The sequence below is a fragment of the Atractosteus spatula genome, chromosome 28 (assembly GCF_055471065.1).
Source record: "Atractosteus spatula isolate fAtrSpa1 chromosome 28, fAtrSpa1.hap1, whole genome shotgun sequence".
NCBI classification, from domain to species: domain Eukaryota; kingdom Metazoa; phylum Chordata; class Actinopteri; order Semionotiformes; family Lepisosteidae; genus Atractosteus; species Atractosteus spatula.
This window is the reverse complement of record NC_142733.1, coordinates 6129322-6151485: the sequence shown is the minus strand read 5'-3', so window position 1 is coordinate 6151485 and position 22164 is coordinate 6129322. Positions and strand designations below refer to the sequence as shown.

The 22164-nt window shown below is 43.5% G+C and overlaps 1 protein-coding gene across 1 annotated transcript; it reads right to left on the bottom strand.

Annotated features, from left to right (window-relative positions):
- Nucleotides 1–17369: 17369 nt before the first annotated feature.
- Nucleotides 17370–21306, bottom strand: cplx4c (complexin 4c). Its single transcript, XM_088907751.1, has 3 exons — nt 21131–21306; nt 18130–18217; nt 17370–17594 (listed from the first exon to the last, which is right to left on the bottom strand). The coding sequence occupies exons 1-3, from the start codon at nt 21304–21306 to the stop codon at nt 17370–17372; spliced, it is 489 nt and encodes a 162-aa protein (XP_088763877.1).
- Between the last annotated feature and the right edge of the window lie 858 nt (nt 21307–22164).

Here is a 22164-nt window from a genome sequence, read left to right as displayed (position 1 = left end):
GAAAAACTAGACTAAGGAGGAAACAGGGAAGACCCCCCCCCCAGAACAGGAAGGTAAATCTTCTTCTTTTCCCAACAAACTTGAGATCCGTGCCCTTCGTCTGCCTCTTGGGACCTCCAGCTGGTTTTGAACCTGCGGCACAAAGATAACAGACTTGATTAGAATTTTAGCAGTGAGATAAATCTGTCTTTAAAAAAAAACAGCATTGCGGAATGATTCATGAAGATTACTACCTCTATCAATCTGTTGTTTGTTTTTCCCCCCTGAGACTCTGCCCTAGATTACAAACCCAGCTATCCCATGCTTGCAGGAACAGAGGCGACCTGGCCTTGCAGCAATACCACAGTCCCCACCCCTTTTAAAAATCTCTGCCACTATAATCAACTTTCCTACTTGGGGGGTGATGCATGTGTAGCACGTCCTACCGCATGAGCAGTTACTTCCGGTGACTGCTCTTTCCCATGGTCTATATGCTGAATACCCCTCCATGGCCATTGTACTGAGAACCTGCAGAGCATTCAGATTCCTAGCCTGTACTTCATTTCATGCATAACAGGATGAGAAGGAAGCAGAGCACAAAGCATCAGCCAGAAATGGGACGCGTACTTGACTTGAGGGTACGATTCATCGTAAATGGGACAAGCTACGCAGTCGCGTTGTTGAAGCCGATTCTTTCAAGAAACACCAGGATGAGATCCCTGGATTAGTTACCAGCTGTGATCCATAGATTAGTTAGCAACTGACTACCAAGTGGGCTGGATTGGGCCAAATGGCCTCTGCCCGTTTGGGACTGTTCTTATGTAACAGTCCACTGATGCAAAGCTCAGAGCTCTATAACTGATACAAGCTCTATGCTTTGGAATCTTTATTTCTCTGCTTGGTGCTATCTGCCCAGTCTTTTCCACTCCTTCAGTACTTCAGTACTACAGATCCTAACCCCTACAATCCTGACACCAGTACTCCAATACAGAATTGAGTCATTATTTTCTGTATACTACAGTATATACGTGTGATATGGGACTTTTCCTGCTTTTGACAAGGATTTCCAAAACATCCTGAGATGAAAATACCATTTGAAAGCATTTGACTTTTGCGGTCCCGAAACCTCTTTGAAAATATGGGAGATCTGTTTTGTTCGAAATACAGTCTTTGCCCGTCTGCGATCATTTCTGCTACCTTCAGTTATCAGAAAAATGAAGACGCTGCCGATGACAATGCAAAACGAATAGCAGAGAATCTTCAGGCCCGTTTTTGTTCAATTGTCTTAAATAATAAACGTTAACACCTCTCTGTTTTTGACGTTTTCCTCCACATAGCTTTTACGCCTGCTTCTCGTGAGTAAATAGCCCCATTTTAGGTATTGAACATGAGCCGGTCTGACCTGAGCCGGACTGCATGAAGTTTATTGGAAAAACTTTTCACGAGTTATTGTGTCACAACATTGCCCTGCGCACTCGATTAATAAACATCAAATCTCTTCTCTCCAAGAGACATCCAACTTAGGTCTCGACGGGTGAAAATCTTAAAATATCGGGAAATTATTTATGGGAGCGACTTAATATCGTATGGACTCCCAACACGTGTATAAGCAAATCTGACAACTGTGATAGAGCGCTGTTTTCAGGACTCAAGTGACGACCGGAAAACAGGTCAGAAAAGTTTCTTAGGAGTGACCCTAAGTATGTATAGACCGTGACGCAAGTATTAGCTGTGACTTTCTTCTAAAGCTATCTGATACTGTCCCGAATTAATACCGTGTACTGCAGTTACATTAAATTATTTGCTCATGCAAACCTTTTTTGATTAACTGGTTATTCTGTAGCTGTAAGTAGTTCGTGAACAGTTCAATTATAAATTCTGTTTTCATTCAATCTCGGTTTAACTTTTTCTCGATGAAGGTAATAACTGTTGAGGGCGGGGAGCAGAAAATATGTTTTTTTCTTTTTTTCTGATTTTCAGCGTGTTCATTGTTTCAGATTTTAAATGACTACTACTGTGTAGGATTTGGAAAGCAGGCTTAAACGCATTAGGAAAGCAGACTTAAACGTGATTTTATTTAGTAATTCTATACGAATATCAATACTTGTTTCCAGGGGACTTCGGGCAAAACACAAAATGCCAAGCTGGATGGATAATGTTCTTTGTTATTATAGACAGTTGGACTACTCTTCCGATACTTCTGCCGCATAAACGCAGATGGTTGCCAAAAATACATTTAGCATTAGTAACATTCAATTAGCTTTAGTAAACCGTGGAGAACTTTAACGAATTTTAAAGCCGAATTCCTCTCAAATGTACTACTCAAAACAAAAGACATCACTAATAATATTTCCGTTTGTGGAGCTAATTTCCAAAATCTCCATTAAAATAATTTGAGTTTTTTTCGGCACCCGTCGTGTTTTTATATATTCGCCTTCAAAGAAGTCAAATAAAACGGGAATTACTTCCTATACGGCTGATAATGTTGGCTTTTGGCTAAAGGGTGGACTTTATTTTTTCGGAAACACTCAGCGAAGTAACGCTTAAAAGTGATAAAACTGAAAAGCGCAAAATCGTTATATAATGATGGAGTGGTAAACACGCTTTGTTTTAATAATCCGCAATCGTTGTACATTTTTTTGTATTATTTTCGTGTCTCAACAAAGCACAAACGCGCCCTGAATTTTATTAGAAACGCAGCGCTCTGTAAATAACCTGACTTGAACTGAAACTTTTCGGACAACTGGAAATGGGTTTAGTTGAGTATTAAAAACCGCAGATTCGTCCTTGGACATCTAATATATTTACGCGTCAGACATTTTTCAGGAGACAGTTATGTAATCTCGGTTTCCGAGCCTTTCACTCAGTACGATATATTAAATGTTACTATATTGTATTTGTAGTAAAGCGACGATTCTATGCATGCTGTTACTACTATCACTAAAGTAAGACGAAAACGCAGGTTCCAAATTAAGTTTCATTAACACCCTAAATATCACTCAATTGAATGATACTGATATATGGATATCGAACCCAAACCCTAAGGTTTTGTATCTTCACTGTATATAATTCACTGTTTTCCACCTTCAACAAAATCACGTTGAAGGTCTTGTAGCACCGTGTAGCCTACATACTGTATTCTTCGTTAAATATGTTTACCATTTTGTTAATCGAGTATAAACGCTGTTCATGAATGTTAATTGTTTTTGTAAAAACATAAATTTCAAATAGAAAACACTGTTCTAATTGGCTACAAGGAATGGAAAGAAAGTGAACGAATACATACAGTACAGTAAATGTAAATGTTAGAATTTATTATACGGTAACATTATTTCTCTGTGGTCACCTGATGTACATACAGTACTTACTTATACTTTAATAAAACTGTACCACCCCTCACGTGTTTTTTTTTACTGTAAATCAAAGTTTTTCATTTAAAAATACAGGACATACAAAAGGGATACGTTTATTTCGCCAAACCGAATCATTTATAAAAGTGCTTCTTTAAATTTTGAATTAAATACCTCAGTACCATATCTTCAGAACCCAATCACTGCTATTACTACAACAACAAAAACTACTGTAAGTCAAAAAGTTTAGATTGATCCGGGAGAAAATATCCCAATGCGCACGTTTTAAAAAACAAACATCATGCGCCTTGTGTAGTCAACTCGGTCTGTCAAGTTACCTGGAGCTCTTACTGTTGAAGACAGTCCTCTGCACGCCTTCAGCATAAATACAGTCAGTGTAGCACATGCTGTTAAACATGTAGAGATCATGTGATAGCCTTGGCCTCCATCACTGAAATATGTGCGGTGTTACAGGTGCCCGGAGCCGTAAAGTTGAAGCGCACGGACAGTATTTCTAGGCCTCCATCCGAAGAAGAAAATAGCTACTGTATTAATGCTAAAAGCTATCATGAACTAGTCAAAATCAATCTTACACACACTTATTGTAATAATAATAATTATACAGATGACCTCACATTGCTTTTGTAGCTTTTTTTTTTGGTAATGTCTTGCAGGTCAAACCTTTGTTCAGTTCGGAAAAATAATAATTATTTGAAGAAAATCATTTTTTTTTAAGTACTGACGACACTCCGTTAACTCGCTACAATTATTGTTATTTACCATCACCTAATATTAGGAAAGAACGCAAAGCAGGTCCTACCATGCACGTTCGGTTATCCATCATACGTAGAGTTATTTTTTTTTTTAAAAAAGCATACCTTTTGAACCCTAAGCAGCGATTTTCCTGTTGTCCCCTCAACTACCAGGTTTCTTTGTAGACATCGAAGTGATTCGGGGGGAGGGGAAAAAACTCGGAATTTCAGCTTTTCCCTTTTGTTTTAAGAACTCCCAAATCAGGACGAATGATAATAAAAAAAATAACATACCTTCCCCTAAGGTCTGGCTGCGTGTGCGCGTCTCTGCGTGTGAACAGTAATAGTCCACCTGTTTTGCCCAAACACGGGACAACAGCTATTGAGGGGGGTACAAGTCCCTTTCAATTGAGAAGCTGCGCTGGAGTCAAGTTCCACGTTTTCTCTAGGCGTCCTGTACAAACAAATGACTAAACAAAAATAATAATGATGATTTTTTTTTAAAAAAAGCCCCTTGAAAGGTTTTTTTTTCCTCCTTTGTAGAATCTTTTCTAAGCCGCGCAGACTACAGAGGTACGCTGAAGAATGGAAATAAAACCAAAGGATTAAAGAGGTTTATTAATTGCAATCCTTCCCCTTTAAGAATGACTGACAGTTGTTTTCTCGACAAGTAATTGCTCTAAATGTAGTTCGTATTCACCCCCACAGGAGGAGGGCCGCACTAATGAATCCAAGACAAGAGTTTCTTTCACGAAATCTATTGTTTTAAGGACAAAGGAGTTCTGCGGAAAGTTTTCGCTAATCCCCTCATTATTCCAATGAAAGAGCACATTAAAAAAAAAACTTTCGGGAGAAATAACGTTCTTTCGCGCGTGTCGTTAATGGGCAGAGTCTGATTTCTGAGCTTTAAAAACAGACTCGCTGCACTCTCGTGTTATTTATTACGAAGCTTAAAACCCAGGTATTCAACCCAAAAATAAATGTATTCCTGTGAGAAATATTTGGTTATTGTTACTTAGATTAGTCATGTCAGTCATAACAGCTTCTGAATTATTATGAACCTTATGTCTGTCTTTGTAGTAGAGGCTACATATTGTTGCTTAGCATACAATAGGTAGTTTTAAGCTTTAATGCTTCTCATAAGATATTGCTTATCAGTATTGAAAAGGTGCAGCAATGTGCCTCAGTAGTTTGTGCACAATTCATAGTTTTACCATTAATGCACAGTACTTGCCACAAAGCGCACCATTTCTAATTAACCCTATTGAACCTGCATGTTGCATAGCAATACTTCACTTAAGTGTAAGGAGTGTTCTTAATCCAGTTATTAATTTAGCTGATCTCGTTTTAATTTTGTTGATGCGACAAGAACTACATGTAGTACAAATACACGCAATGGAGTCAGTTTCTGCTCCTTACGAGTCTAGGCCAAAAAAGAAAAACGGGAGAATGTTCTGCTGACCACAAAGCATTACAAACGTCAATGTTCCTGTCAGCTGTTCTGTGTTTGGGTGTTACACGGATTAGCTTCCCCGTGTTACACCTCTCCTGTCCTCTCTAACAACTCGCTTCGTAAGAGACCGTCAGAAACAAAACCCAGGAGGAAACAATGACATGAGCTCTGACGAGTGTGCATGTAATTCCTGTACATGACATCACTTTTAAATACTCCCATGATCCACTGCATTACAATGGAAAGCGTCATGATACATTTAAACCACAGTATTGTATCAGCAGTGTAGTGCCCTTTGCTCAGGGTTAAACCAGCAGATGTTGTGCTCCTGTAACACACTGATATATTTTTAAATTGCAAGGCCACTTTAAGAATGGAATTACCAGATATTATGGACCTGGTTGTGACAGATTACAGCACACGCAACAGACAAGACAGTCTTTGCGCTGTTCGCTGGGCCTCCTTCTTCCATGCACATTTGAAAACGGAAGACGGCAAATCCTGCTGGTGCCAAGATAAACACAATGTCTTAGAAGAAAAGAAACCCTTCGACCCCTGCCCACATGGCACTAAACGATGTAGGCGATGGTCTGCTAGTCTGGACCAGTTCTCAAAAATGTCAGCTGCAAATCCACAAAGCCGGATTCCCCCTGGGAAGTCTGAAAATTGAAAGAAAATTGTCTGCAATTAAATGCAAGTTTTGTTTAATAATGCTATAATAAACTACTAAATGTTCTTAATATATTAACTAAGAAGTTGTAATCTTAGAAGTAGCATTCCTTGTATTGTATTATTATTAGTTGTAGAAGTAGCATTCTTTGTATTTTATTATCAGTACTTGTAGTCTTAGTACTTGCACTGGGCTGAGCATTTGTGGTTGGATGGATTTTGCGTTGCATCCCATATATACCATGAAGAGCAGATATTGTGCAGTTGCATCCCCACTACATCCCTCACTACACAGAAGATGAGGTGGAGAAGTAAGAAATGACAGTTATAATTTATAAGGCGGGTTATAACAGAAGTTCTGGAGGAAGGTTAGATGCTAATCTCTTCCACTTCCCCTCTCCTACGTATTTATAATCTCGCCTCCCGGACTTCCCTTTGTACATTTGTCGCACACCCCTCCATGACCAATTCCACACCCTTGCAGCAGCTCCCTGGCTCATTCCTCTTGAAAGTCAGCCTCAACCTTACAATCAGGATACCTCTCAGTTAGGAGAGAGTGACGCCACATGAGCTCTAATACATTTGAGCCTCTATCACATTCATTGGGATCGAACCAACCCGCTGAACTGAATTAAGGGGGAATCTGGGGAGGGGAGGGTGGAATTTAGCCAGAACACTTGGGTGATGCTCCTACTCTTGCCACCACTACTGGTTAAAGTACTCTCCTGAAAAAGTTAACTGACATTTAATTTGCTACACACAATGAAGGAAGTCATGTGCAAGACTGGTGACTTGCAAGATGTTTAAAAAGTAGGACCTGCAGTCCTCCATCTCCACCCCGTCTCTTCCTTTCCCCGTGCTTCAGAGAGCTGCGCCTTTAAGATTCTGCCTGCACAGCCCAGTGGGACGCCCTGAAATCTTGGCTGAGCTGAGAGAGCTAACTGTCACAGAGATCAACTCTACCCTTAAAGAGGCTAAGGAGTTCTCGGGAGATTTCCTCTGACCTCAATGAAATCTAAAGATAAGTTTAAGAAGCTCTGACGGCTCCTACCCGAATCCCCGCAATGGAGAAACGTAAAAAAAGGAAAGGTCAATAACACAGGCATGGAAGAGTGTGCCCCGCAGGGCAGCTCTTACCCTGTGACGGAGGAGGAGATATACACGTAGGTGAATCAGTCTTCCCATGGGATGGGTGTACAGTGTACAGTCTGTGACATGAACGCTGGATCCAGTCTTTAGTGGGTTTGGAGTTCAAGCTCTTCCAGACTTTTGCAAGTATAATGACGTAAACCTCTGCGATTCCAGGTAACGGTGTACTCGCATAACCTCCTACAATGATCCCAAATTAATTCCACGTGAAATTTACAAAGAGCACCTTCAGTGCTAATCATTACTGGTATCTATTATCAAGTATTGCAACACAAAATGCAAAATGTAATGTCCAAATAAACTTGCTATTGGTTTCTTTCTACATTGAAGAGATTTAACAACCTCTTTTTACAGCCCGTCAGATCTGTTATAAAATTGTTACCACTCTATAGAGGGCAACCCTTAGAGCCGTAATACAACATGAAATCTTCTGTAGGTATCAATAAGCTACTAACAGCTAGATAGGCAACTGGGCTGAATGGCCTCCTCACATTTGGAAACCTGTTTTCAGGTGTTTTTGTTTCAGTTTATTGTTCCATGGAAAGATATGACCTGACACTGACGTCTGGGCTCCTGCTGTGGCCTCTACACTGAATGCACCAGTGAACCCAGGCCAGGGGTGAAAGGGGAGAGGTTACATCCCAGCTGACCCTGACCCTGCCCACCCCCCTCCAAGGTGACAGTGGACCTCACTTTCGGTCCAGCCACCACACAGCAATCAGAAGGCAGGCTCGAGTCTGTCCGCCCAAGAGCTAATTCGTGTGGCCGATTCCAGAGGCTGAAGGATGGAGCAGTGTGAGCTGGCAGCTCTCCCTCCTAAACAGGACCATATTTTCTATGAATTTCACATCAGATGAGTCAATGGAGTTCATCAGGAGAAAGAAGGTCAAGGGATTTTAAGAGCTGCACACTGTGAATATGCATGGCCGTCCATAAAGGGCTAGTTATCTGAAGTGTAGATTTATTAAAATGTACGTTAAAGTATTCTGGCCATCGATCCATTTTCTAACCCCTTTATCCAATTCAGGGCCATGGTTGAGCCAGAGCCTCTCTCAGCAAGCAACGGGCAAGAGGCGGGATACAGCATGGGCATCACTGTAGTCCATCACAGGGCACACACACACACTCACATCAGGGTCAGTTTTGCCAGAAACCAATTAACCTGCCAGCATGTCTTTGGACTGTGAGTGGGAACCCTAGTGAATATGGGGAGAACATGCAAACTCCACACAGATGGTACCCCAGCTCCAGAATTGAACTCAGGGCCCCAGTGCTGTGAGGCAGCAATGTTAATCACTACTCCACCCCGTTTGTATTTTCCAATACAAAAAGGCCAGATGGGGGATTGTCTAAGGCGTGGGTAAATAATTTCTTGTCGATTGATGAACAGTGAGCAGCCTTTAAAATCCCTTTAACCTCTTTATTACAAAAATGCAATGTATGCAATTTGAATTCGGGGCTTTCTTAATAGAAAAGAGTCTTCTCAAACTACAGCCCTTACAGTGATGCTGAGACCACAGGTCTCCTTCCACTCTTGGGGATGCTATGGACATGGCTTGTTTAATTGTGATTGTTAATTGGTAATTGTCTTAGTGAAGTGACTCCTCTAACCAGGCATCATTAAGTCACTAGGCAGTACCTACAGTATCCAGTCTCACAAAAATGTAATTACCACTTAATTACTAATTACCACCAGAGATATTTTGAACAGGGTGCTTCAAATCCCAAATGTCTCGGGGTGTGGATCCGAGTGGGATTTCTCAGAGGCAGAAGGTGACTTACCAGGACTTTTCCCCAAACACGGTTTCGTCAGACTCTGCTGACAGGAAAGGTATTTATAAAACTCCAGACAGAGAGGACTCTCCTGGCCGCCACTGGAACTGCAGTTCCCCAAATCAGCCTTCCTGTGATAAAACACAGAGAACGGAAACCGTACGTCCAAGTTTGTGAATTTGTTGAAAAGAACAGGTAATTACAATTTTATCATTATGTAGATTTACATTCAAATCTACATAAAAATGCTCCAAACAACAGCTTGAGCGCCTTGGGGCAACCTTGTTGTGAAAGGCGCTATATAAAAATACATTGAATTGAATTAAATATTGCAGAAGCAATATTTGGACTGAGGTGAAATAATAATGATGCTAATTGTGTATCTACAGCAGGCATCACTGATTCTGGTCTAGCAGGGTCAGTCAGTCAGAGTCCTGGGAGATGCTGTTAAACCTGACCATTTAAAGCAATGATGAGCTGACTTGGGTCGTTAAGGGTGCAATTGGACTGAAAACCTACAGGCACAGCAACCCTCCAGGTCTAGCACTGGGGGCTAATTGTCTCCAGAACATGGCTTTCCTGGAATTAGCTACCTCTGCTGAGCTTAAGCACTAGTGTGTATTAGTATGCAGGAGGAAACTTTTAGAAAGTACTTCAGGACGTTTAATCCCTGTGGAAAGACCTTGCAACAGGCCCACAGTGTCAGGGTAGGAACAGCAGACTCAGAAAGAGAGTGAACCAGAGTTAGACAGCTCTGCATGTAAACATTCAGCAAATCATAACCCTAACCTCCTTAACTCAAGCAGCCACTTAATGAAGGAATATAATTGCCTTTCGGGAGCACAAGCTGATGGCAAATTGATTTTGCCTTCAGCAAGCAAACAAGCTGGTTGGGGTTTATAATCATTTCATCACGTTAATATATTAAGGCTGTACTTCTTTGCTTGTTTCCTCATTATCCTAATTGAGAGCAAATTGGTTAAGTAGGTGCAGCGTAGCTATCAAGCTGCTTAGATTTATCAGATGACAACTTAAGCCCCTCTGATCCTATTAGGGACAAAGAGGCTAACGTTTGAAGGCGCTGTGTCAGCTTACTGAGAAGAGGGGGTTGGAGGGAGAGAAGCAGAGGGAGGAAGAAGTGGGGGTGGGGCCCTGCCTCACTCCTAGATAAGGACACTTTGTTAGTTTGCTTATCATGGATGTTCACTGCTGTTTTACCATCTCACCCTCTTGCTTTGCCTAAACTCATCGTTCTTGGTGAGTGGGCCAGAAGAGTCTCCAGGTCTCCCATCGGAACTCCTTGCACTCTCCCCAGACAGCCCTTACCCCCAAGTTAACCACGCCCACAAGCACAAGGCCACGCCCCATCCAGCCCCACAGCCCCTCCCACTCCAGCACTCCCAAGCAACTGACCCAACAGCAGAGGGGCTTCCAATCTACTATTGCTCTATGGTATAACTAGCCATTCCATTCATTATCAGTTCATCAATTGCTTAATTGACAATGGATGTTACAGAGTGCAATGAAAAGAAATCAAACATTCATTATTTGACTGCCACTGCGTTAAATCCCCATCTTACTGTCTGTATTACCATTACCAAATAATACCTCCTAATTCAGGAACAAAACAAGCTAATCCCTGTAAAAGTGTAACAGTAGTAGCAATTGGAATAATATGCAGTTTGGCCGGGCGAACTGCAGAATGGCTTAAATAGCTGAGCAGATTAGTGAATTCCGAGAGGATCTTGGGAACTTGCCACAAATTTTAGCTGATTCACCCTTTTAATTTCTAAAGGAGGAAAGGAGAAGACTGACAGTGAGCTCAGCGATGCACCGTGACCCATTGCGGAGCGCGCAGGAGAGCCGTTCCTCACAGCTGCTGTAATAAGTGAACAGCGGGGAGATTAAGAAGCAGCAAGGACCTCATAACCCCCCCCCAGCCCCCACACCCTGCCCGAAACATGTTAATGATGTTTGGGGTATTAAGCAGGATAATTAAACGGTTTGTTTTAATGATCATAAGGAACTCTTAATCATAAGGTCTGGCCTCTTAGTTAATGTTATTTTTCCCTTTGTTTTGATATTGTAGAAATAGGCACCATTGTACTATTTAATACATAGGCATTGTTTTTCTCTTCATCATTGCACTCCCCCAGCAGCTTTTATCAATGTGGTGTGTGAAGTGAAGTCATCTTTCCAAGCAGCCCGTTAATCACATGCTACCTCTGACCCCAGTTCAGGATGTGTCAAACAGCCATTCGTCAAATACAAGACATGTCTGACAGTTCTGGCGATACTGGAAATGCTTTTAATGGGCCAGTGTTTTTATGCTCAGTGCTTAGTGTGCTGGGCTGCAGTGTGCTCAGTGGAACAATGTGAGAGATTGGGGTTGAAGTGTGTTCAGTAGCTCAGTGTCGGTATGCTGTGCTGCGATGTGTTTGGTAGCTCAGTGTCAGTCTGCTGGGCTGCAGTGTGCTCAGTAGCTCAGTGTCAGTGTGCTGGGCTGCAGTGTGTTCAGTAGCTCAGTGTCGGTGTGCTGGGCTGCAGTGTGCTCAGTAGCTCAGTGTCGGTGTGCTGGGCTGCAGTGTGCTCAGTAGCTCAGTGTCGGTGTGCTGGGCTGCAGTGTGTTCAGTAGCTTAGTGTCGGTGTGCTGGGCTGCAGTGTGCTCAGTAGCTCAGTGTCGGTGTGCTGGGCTGCAGTGTGCTCAGTAGCTCAGTGTCGGTGTGCTGGGCTGCAGTGTGTTCAGTAGCTCAGTGTCGGTGTGCTGGACTGCAGTGTGCTCAGTAGCTCAGTGAGAGAGCGCTGGTCTGTTTAGTGGTTGGGCTCCATTATGGAAGACATTCTGTGGAATTGCATTGATCTATTTCACCAGTCTCCGAATCATAATGACTGGGTTCTGCACTTCCTGGCTCTATCATAAACATTATTAAGTAACTAAATGTAAAATAAAATGAGAACAAATATAAGTGCAGGACATATAGTAATATGCTGGGACTGAAAGGCCTTTTAAAGATTCTTCTAAACAAAAAATAACAAAAGATCTGTAAAGTCTGCACCTGCTGCACAATGTGACGATGTGTTTCACAAAACTATCCCAATACAATCCCAGGAGCACAGCAGAATTTATCAATATTTCTCAATAATAGGAAACATAGCTCTAAGTATTGTGTATCTGTGGTTGACAATGTCATTCCATTTTTGTAGAATGAGTATCAATGCTGGGCTCCTGTCTGTCTTTTTACTTTCTAATTCTTACTTTCTTACCTTCTGCTTCTTACTTTTAATGGCTGGTGCTGGTTACTTTGTCACCTCGATCAGGGTGGGAGATAAAACAGATTCTTATTGTAATCTTGTCATCCTGCAAATTCAATTAGGCAACTCCGGGAGAATTACAAATGCACTTAATCAAATAAATAAGTGAGTAGCGCTTACAAGTGTTCCTGGGTCTGGATTCCTCACAGCAGTGAATACCTTGAGACAATGAGAGAGGTTCCGAACGAGAGGAGGGGGGTTTCCTGTTGTATGTTGTATGTGTTCGAATGTGTTGTAGCTTCTCATCTGGCACATGGCACCCTCAGCACAAATGCCAAATGAGATTTTGCATTTACAAGTACAATGTTACTGGGCTACAAATCATTCTGAAGGTTCCCCCTGATTGCCTTCTTTCCTTGCTTGCTTGGGCCAGAGAGTAATTGGAAAAAGTCTCTTTCCTTATCACTTAATCCGATACTCTTAACTTCATTAGGGAAGATGAATCCCTAGGAAACGCTGACGTACTTTGGCACTTAATCCGCCTGATTAGTCGCCACGACTGTCAATCAAACACCCTCCCCTCTCACCTCCCCCACCTCTTCCCGCTTCCTCACTTCCTCTGAGCCGCATTTCCTGCAGATTAACCCCGCCCCCACCCCTGACCTCCCCTTCCATCTCCTGCCTCTCTTCCTGTCCTCTGATGCCCCTGTGTGTCAGTGTCTTGTTCTTAAGTAATGTCTGATTTTCTCACCAAATATTCTATGACAGGACAGGGGAACACCTTCCTCACAGTCTTGGGCCTGATGAGAGAAAAAGACTCATGAAGACAGAGGTGCCCACTCTCATGTACAACCCAGTGGACGTACATGACTGTCTTTCAATGAGGGGTTCCCAGCTCTGCTTCTTGGGAACCCCCATGCGTGCTGGTTTTCATTACAGCTGAGCTCTTTACTAAAAATAATCCTTAACTGAACCAGCAAAATTACTCAGTTAGGACTTGAGCAAGTTCTATTTATTTACTAAAAAGGTTTGAGATTTTATGTTACTTAAGTTAAAATGGGAAGGAAGTTAAAATGCTGCCTCCTACATGTTTAGAAACTGCAAATGAATAAAGAGTTCAAATTAAACCTATTTTGAGATCTATAAAGGGTTTAATTATTTAATTAAGTGTTCGGGTGGAAGCAGGAGGCCAGCAGCCAGCAGGTTTGTGGGTACCCCAAGACCTGCACTGGGAACCCTGTTTTACTGAATCAATGGTTTAGGAGCTGGAGAAAAGCATCAGCCAGTCCACTTCGGGTCTAAAAGCTGTGTGCAGTGCTGTGAGCCATCCCCTGATGTCAACTGTCATGCTTTTCCTGTGCTTTCCCATGACAGACACCTTTCTGTCTCACATCATAAGGAGTCACGTTGCATTATTTGCAAAATGAAAAACCACTTCTGACGTTGACAGGGAAAATATCAGGATTTACAGATTGAGGTGTTAAGGAGTTTTTTTTTCTGTAGCGAATATAATTATTCTTATATTTTTGTATAATCTATTCCTTTTTTCAGGGATGGGCAGACCCATTGGAATGTAATATTATCCAACAAGCATGTTTATGGTGTGATTTTACATCATAGTATCCAGAAATCCCGTATTTTAAAGACACACAAACTCAGGGTCGGTATGTTTCTGTGCACTGTTAACAGAGCTCACATTACAAGCAATTAGCCCAGCATGGCCACAGTTCTGGGCTCTCTAGGCCATTGTACACCTGTCGTTACATTGGATCTATTCACTATTGAAATTGAAAACAAAGTCAGAATATAATAACAGAAAGTGCCATAACTATTGTAGGCAATTTATTTATAGCATTACTGAAATAAAAACAATGTGCCTTTGAGTTATGCATTGTTCTGAATGGAATTTAATTTTTTGTCAGCCTTGTAGCATCGAAAACCCCATCAGTCTGACTTACTTTTCACACATGACCTGCTGTAGTTTCGGCTGGATGGTTACAAACAGCCCGGGTTAGGGGTTCACACAGGTCACAGGGGCCACACTCACCCCCAACCCAGACCCAGGAGATCCAGAAGGTTCAGCCATCAGAAATCTTCCCTGAGCAAGTAATCATGGAGTGTGGGGGGGGCATGGCAACAGACTGTATGTGTTTCATTTTCGTCTTCATTGTCTGATCGCTTCCTTCTGCCCTCTCCTTATGTCGCTGGATTACTGCGGTCCTGAGGGGGGGGGGGATTACTGAGTGGGAAATCAGAAGAAAACACGCAAGAAACGAAATCATAATTCCAGGAGGCCCTGCTTTAATCTCTCTCCCAGCTCAGAAACAGCCTCAGTGGGAGCAGGAGGTGCCGTATGCTCCGCCAGGCACGTCTCTAGGTCAGGGAATCCTTACACGATGAGGCTCTCAGTGGAAGAAGGAAGAGAGCTTGCCTTTTGAACTTGGTTTGTTTTTTTGGGGGTTTGCTACCCACTCTGCAAAGCACTGAGCCGAGTCTCTGTTTGTGTACGCACTGCACAGATGCAATGTGGGATATCATCCTCCCTAAAAGTTATGTATTTGTCCCCTGGGCTTTTATTGCTATTTTAGCACTGCATTTTAAAGCCACGTCTGCAGTCTACGATATTATTTATTCAAGTTAATGTCCTTGTGCCAGTACAATAACAAGCAAGCTTGCAGTTTGTTGCACTGGCTATAAGGATTAGCTGTACCTTGTACAAGAAAGTTTGATTATGCAATTACAAGAGTGAAAAAGATAGAGAAAGTAACTAGCAAATGAGTTTCTCCCACTAAACTCCTTCACCAAGTCTGTCCAGACAAAAAAAAAAGCCTATACCAAGTGCTGGGAGGATTCAGGACTGGGGTGGTAAAAGCTTTATCCAACATCAACCACAGTGTTCTTGTCAAGTCTGTGTGAGGTCACTGGCTTCTTCTGCTGCCCCCTGCTGACAGTGGTGGTGTACCGCTACACTAAAGTAGAATAAAGTCTCATGCAAAACAAGGTACTGTCAAAAATTGATTATTTTGATTCACCATTTATGCAGTCAGATGAATCAAGGTCTTATCATGAAGCACATATCCAATTGAAAATACACAAGAACACGAACCAGCATTTTACTGTATGAATGTGTGTACAATTCATCCACACCCAGCCGCGGTGCACCACATGAAAAAGAGATTTATGAATACGAGATATCCATTTGCAGTGAATAACACCAACCCATAATATTAGAATTTTGTGGAGAATGACTAACTGCAGGTGCCACGTTGGCACAGTGGCTAGCATTGCAGCTTCACAGCTCTGACCATGCGCTCAGTTCTGGAACTGGGGTGGGATCTGTGAGGAGTTTGCATGTTCTCCCAGCATTGCCATGGGGTATTGTGGGTGTCCTGAGACTGTTGCTTTCCAGGATAGGCTCCGGCTCCCCTGTGACCCTGAATTGGATGAATCGGTTAGAAAACAGATGGATGACTAATCATTTCACATTGTATTTGGTGTATGCTATCTATCCACACACGTTTCAAAGTAGATTCAGTTAATCTCCCACTGAAGGTCTCGGCAAGACTACATCCCTTGTGTGAGAAATGGAATCGTTCTGCATTAATAAACAGAATAACGAGGTAAGACTTTTCAATAGTCCATTTTCTCTCTCTGTTCAAAAACACCAGTTTCAACAAAAATATATATATTTATAACTTTATAATTTACAGAGATGTCTCAGTGTTTATACAGCTGTTGATTCTCATCATGCACAACCTAATCTACTCTCCCCCAAGTAAGCACTGATGACTTTACTCCTTCCAATAAGTAGAAAAATAATTCTAATGAAACAAAAAGATCATTCCCTCAAAAAAAGATGAAAAGACACCATCTGAATTATTTCTGACCAGTAAAATACAGGTTAACAAAATGCTCAAAGCCTAAGGCTTCATAAAACTAAAAAAAGGCCATGAATATTTTTTTCATCGTTCACAATAACAGATATTTCCCATTTAAAACATCTTTTACAGTAAAGCAACAGATAAATGTGTTTCAGACGTATAAAAGGTGCTAAATGCCTGGTTAGAGCACAAAGGCCCTGACAAATGGTACCATGCAAGAGGCGTCATAAAAATGCAATCGCTATATCTATCTTTTAAAAATATTCTTCCTGTCAGATGACCTCCACTTTGCATTCTGGGAAGCCTCCTGGTGCCCCCCTGCCCTGGCATGAACACCAGTAAAACCAGGTTCTTTGTCCTCAAGGTTTTCTTCCTCATTCTCAGGACTGACAGGGTCTGCTGTCTGCATTCAAGCAAAAAACGTCCTCACGGAGGTGAGCCACATCTGCCAAAAGCTGAGAAAGCAACAAGGACTTACAAATGAACAGTCCTGTCGGTTTATTCACTGCGCCTTGAACTCAGAACGCGGGAGGCAGTGAATCAAGGAGGGTGCTCGGGTGTGCAGGAGTGACTGGAAAAAGAGCTGTGGTAACTGGGGTTTTTAAGCATTGAACAGGGAACACCGTTTGGCTGACATGACAACCTGCACGCACCATTGAAAGCCTTTGCATTCAGGAGTGCAGAATGTGTTCGGGTTCTTGGGAGTTTCTGCCCCTGCAGTTCGTCCCTCGCCTCAGGATCGAACCCAGGTCTCCGGCGTTGCTCTACAAGGGTATTGCCGGCTGAGCTGTTAGGCGCAGGGGAGTAGGGGGCGCACTGCAACCGGCTCGTACCACCTGTGTGTCGGCCGTTCGTTACAGTATGTTACATCTCCTGCTGTAAATGGTGCCTGCCAATATTTAAACCCCTCTTCTCCGGACCGTTTCTGAATAAGAGATGGAAATCCCCACGATGTCCCATGGAGCCTTGTGAAACACGAGCAACATCAGCACAGGGAAAGGCTGAGATGGAGCCTGCCCAGCAGGAGGCTGGGAATATTCCTGCTGCTGCGTGGGGGGAGAGTTAGGGAAGGGGGGGTGGGGGGGGTCGAAGGGGTGGGGGCACCCTGTGATCACATGACAGCACACTTCTCCTCGGCCACCTGCTTCATCTCCGTCATCGTGGCCTGGGCTTTGGTTTTGATGACGTCAAAGTCCAGCTCCATGTTCTGGATCTTGCCCAGCAGCGAGTCGCTGGCCTCCTCTTCCTCTTCATCCTGCTCCACCATCTTGGCCAGGTCCTCGGGGAGATCCACGTCCCCCCCAACTATCTGGACCTGAGCGTCGTCCTTCTCGCTCTGGGGGTGACAGGGAGAGAGTCTGAGCAGGGAGGTGCGGAGGGGCCCATGTACCGGACGAACAGGCAGGAGGACAGCACAGTCGCCAAGAGAGACACGGGGCAAGCACTTAACGAGACAGCGGAAAGAGAAAGAGAAGGTAGGGAGATGGAGAAAGAAAGAAAGGTTGTGGACGTTGAGGGCTGTGGGAGTATGGAACAAGTCATCCAGCCATGATGGTGATGCTGATACCCTGGCTTCTTTCAAGAAACAACTGGACGAGGAACATCTTTACACCAAGCGTTGTGGGAGTATGGAACATGACCATGTTATTGAGGCTACGGACGGGATGGGATCCTTGGATCAATGAGTAACTAATTCACAAATGCGCTAGATGGGCAGAACAGCCCAATCAAAAAAGATGGTGAGGCTACAGAAGGAACACAGGAAAACTGAGGACATAAAATTGACATTTTGAACACTTGACGTCTCCCAGACACAGCACCAATGCACATTTCTGGACAGTCACTAGGCAGCAGGCTGGTGAGGCTCTTACCTGAGGCAGCCTGTACTTCCCTCTCATGTGCATTCTGAGGCTGGCTCTCTCTGCCTTCTTCTGGGCAAACTGCTTGTCTCTCTCAATCCTGCAGGGATAGAATCCAGGCTGTGTCACCATTTGTCTCCCATGACAACCTGCACACACCATGGAAAGACTTTGCCTTCAGGAGTGCAGAATGTATGTTACATTTTTTTGCTAAAAAGGGTGCCTACAATATCAACTTCTGCCCTGGAAGAGCTTAATTAGATCAAAAGAAAACACACAATTATTTGTAATTGAAGCTGAAGAATGTGATCCATTGGGCCCAGTGGCCCAGTTCGTCACAGACCCCTACCCCAGCAAACACTGGTCCCCATTCCTACAGCTGGGTGGACAGGAGCCACTGGGGTTAAGCACCTCCCTCTAGCTGCAGCAGCAGCATCCATAGTGGGGACTCGAACCCACAGCCCACCTTTAATGAATGCAGAGACTTACCTACAGCTCTACACTGCCCGCTAGACTTGGAGATAATTGGGTCAAAAATAACATTCAGAAATTCAAGTCCAAATAATCAAATACCCTGAGATCAGAATTTTCCAAAGAAAGCTCTCAAACGACCTTGACTGAGATCATCTGTATGTTCGCAGTGGAGGTGGCACGTTATTTCCCATGGCTAATTCCTGCCGGATTATGCCCAGCGTGCAAGCGATGCCAATCACTAACTGGAAGGAGCTTTGGTTGGTTTCACTCTTTAACCGTGGCACGGGTCCTAATTAACAAAAGAGTAAATACATCAAAAACACTACCAGTGACCCTGGTGCAGAGGTGAGTTTTAGAGTAAGAGACTTTCTGGATCAGCACTCTCTGATCCAGCAGCCACCCCAGACACTAATCCCGTAAAGCAGGCTAATTTGGGCTGTGGTGAAATAAACCTCTGACTTCCACAGTAAGCCTGCCTCCCCCTGACATTCATCCTACTCGTCTCACGATTCAGAGATGGTGGGGCTACAGAAGGGACACAGGAAAACTGAGGACACAGAACGGAAATTTTGAACACTTGACGTCTCCCATACACAGCACCACTACTCCTGCAGACCGCTACTGGCAGCTGTTGAAACGTCCTGCAGAAAAATACTCAAAAGCATTGTTTTAAGCAGCGCCACTGGTATTTTCACATCTATGAGGGTCTCCTCGACTTTTTGGAATGCTTTAAAGAACCGTTATCAAACAGCTGTGCGACAAAACATGCCGCAGGGCAAAAGCAACGCCGAATCAATAGAATCGGACAAAATACCCATCCATCCATCTGTTTTCTAAATGCTTAATCCAATTCAGGTTCAGGAGGAGCTGGGAGACCAGAACCTATCCCAGCAAGCAGTGGGTGCAAGGCAGGGTTCATCTTGGATGGGCCATCAGTCCATCGCAGGGCCAGTGGAGACAAACACACACTCACCCCAGGGCCAATTGTCCTACCAGCATGTTTCTGGATTATGGGAGGATACTGGAGCACCTGGAGGAAACCCCCACAAACACGGGGAGAACATACAAACTCCATGCAGACAGCACCCTGTGTCTAGAATTGAACCCAGGACCCCAGCACTGCTAAGCAACAGACAAAGCACCAGAGGTCTATTGCTCAGCAGTCCGGACTCTGAACAGAACACATGATGTTATGTGATAAGAATAGGTTCTTTATTAATACCTACACAGTGAGTGATAAAACATCGGTGAGACAACGTGCTGTTTCTTTTTTTCTGATTCTCATGCAAGAAGCAAAGATCACAAACTCCCAAGATGACAAACTCCCAGTTTGCATGGAAAAGGGCAGAATTCTCTCAGCACTAAGCACTAAAACTGTGAGTTAACAACACCAATTCTTTTTTTCGCAATGACTCGGGACTGTTAAATTTGCTTTTGCAGCAGGTGGCCAGCAGATGGCACTGAATGCTACATAAGCAATGCATTAGAAACAGGAAAAGCAAAAACCAGCAGGATTTGGGTAATTCTCAAGTTACTTCCTTCCTGGTATATCTTGTTGCTGTACATGCTGCAGGGCTTTAAGTTTCTAAAGAGTTCTAAATTTCTGACTGAATTACAGGGTTATGGGTGTGTAGATTCAGTATTAAGATATTTACTCCAGCTTGCTGATTTATATTCCTGCAGCTAAATAAAATATTAATATTACTATTTAAATTATTTCCGTACAAAACTCTATGAAAAATAGAAACTGCAGATAGTACAGCATGTATCTATGTGAAGAAGGACTATTAACGTGTTTCTAGTGTTTTTACTAAAATCAGTTGTTAGAATTTGCCTTTTTAATAGTTCTGTCTAAGAAATGTGATGTGAAATGAGAAGCTTATTAATCGTGCTAGCACAGCGAATCAGTCTGCCATGTATCCTTGCTTCATGTTAGATTCTAAACCAGTAAGAACAGCACATTTCATCTGCAATTTGTTTCCAAAATCTATGACTTCTGTTCCAGGATCCATTAAACTTCCATTTTTCAAACAAAAAAGGAAAAGTTCATTTTTTGTGAAAGACATGGCTCAGATCAAACATTTTCTGCTTCTCACATTCCTGAACAGAATGAAAACCAACAAAAAACACACTGCAGACCCCTTTTCTACTCACCTCCTGGCTTGAAGAACATGAAGGTTTTGAGGTCTAATAATCACCCTACTCTAACCCCCCCAAATTTAGTTTGCACTGTATTATTCCCAGCTTCGGAAAAAAATGGAAAGAAGATAGCATCATAAAAAAAAGCATTTTGGAGAATGCTTTAAATGCGTGATGCAAAAAACAGGGCAATTGCAATTTCGCTATCAAACTATCAAAAACAGATTGAAATCAAGCAAGGGGGAAGAGGTCTGATTTTTGGAAACGTGTGTTTTGGTCGAGTCAAAGTGTCTGATCACCTCCCGATTCCAGGAGAATCACACACACACACCCCGATTCTCCCAGGGCTGCAGCTCAGGTTTGCACAGACCGAGAAGAGTAGAAACGCCAAGAGACTCACTTCTCCTCCACCAGCTGCCTCTGGTACTCCTCGAACTCCTCCCGGGTCATCCCCTTGGACTCGGCCGTCTCCTTCCCGTCTCCCTCCGCCTTCTTCTCCTCCTCCCCCCCTCCTCCTCCTCCTCCACTCAGGTTCTTCATCGGGCTCCCCACCATCGTCTTCAGCAGGAACGACATGGCGCCCGACCGCGCGCCGAGGGGCTGGGGCTGAGGAAGGGGGTCCCGGCGTGGGGGGGCGAAGATGCTGTTGCACGGAGAAGGAGATGAAGGAGGAGGAAGAGGAGGAGGGCTGGAGACTGGACGGGTTGGCGGATAGTGAAACTGGTGAAAGAACGGACTCAGACTCCCTGTTGGTACGTAAGTGTGCGCGTGCGTGTGGGTCTGGAAGGAGCAGTAGAGTCGGTTACTCAGTCTGCTGCACTGCGCTCTGTCCCAGTGTTCATGGATCCGGGTGTCAGTGCATATCGCTGGGAGCAGAGGAGCTAAAGAGCTTAACTCATTAGAAGCAGCCCTCGTCAGCTGGGCTGGATTCACCTTGGCCCAAGGTCCCAGCAAGGCAGGAGTGGGGCCGATGGCCGATGTGAACCAGAAAAGTTTCTTCAAAAGATGATGAGGAGAGCAGGCCACTCCACAATCTCTTTGATCGCCGTTTTCCAACACAGCGAGTGAATTGATCGCAGCACCAAGCCTAGACTTGAACTTACAGTCTCCACTGTGTACTGCTTTGCATTAATAACTCAGAACGAGCAAGTATCAGTGAGGAACTGGCTTTCACCCAGGCATCAGCTACATGCCTGCATTCTGTTCACTGAACTTGAAATAATAACTGGGATCTACCTTACTGGTTTCCTTCACAGTTTTGAAGACCTCAGTCAGATGTCTTGTAAGGCTATCGAGGTGATCAAGATCTTTTTGCCTGTCCTCATATCTCACCACCGAAATTGTTGGAATGAGTCTTTTTGCCTTTTGTAAAGGTGGGCAATTAGAAATGTGAACCTCGTCTGTGAGTGTCCAAAATTTAGTTCTGTCAGCTGT

What these genes read in the sequence shown, in the direction of transcription:
- cplx4c (XM_088907751.1), bottom strand. Translation starts at nt 21,306, where the DNA reads ATGTCGTTCCTGCTGAAGACGATGGTGGGGAGCCCGATGAAGAACCTG. An exon ending in AGGCAGCTGGTGGAGGAGAA is followed by an intron (nt 18,218 to 21,130) that starts GTGAGTCTCTTG and finishes CTATCCCTGCAG; the next exon opens with GATTGAGAGAGACAAGCAGT. An exon ending in GGAAGTACAGGCTGCCTCAG is followed by an intron (nt 17,595 to 18,129) that starts GTAAGAGCCTCA and finishes TGTCACCCCCAG; the next exon opens with AGCGAGAAGGACGACGCTCA.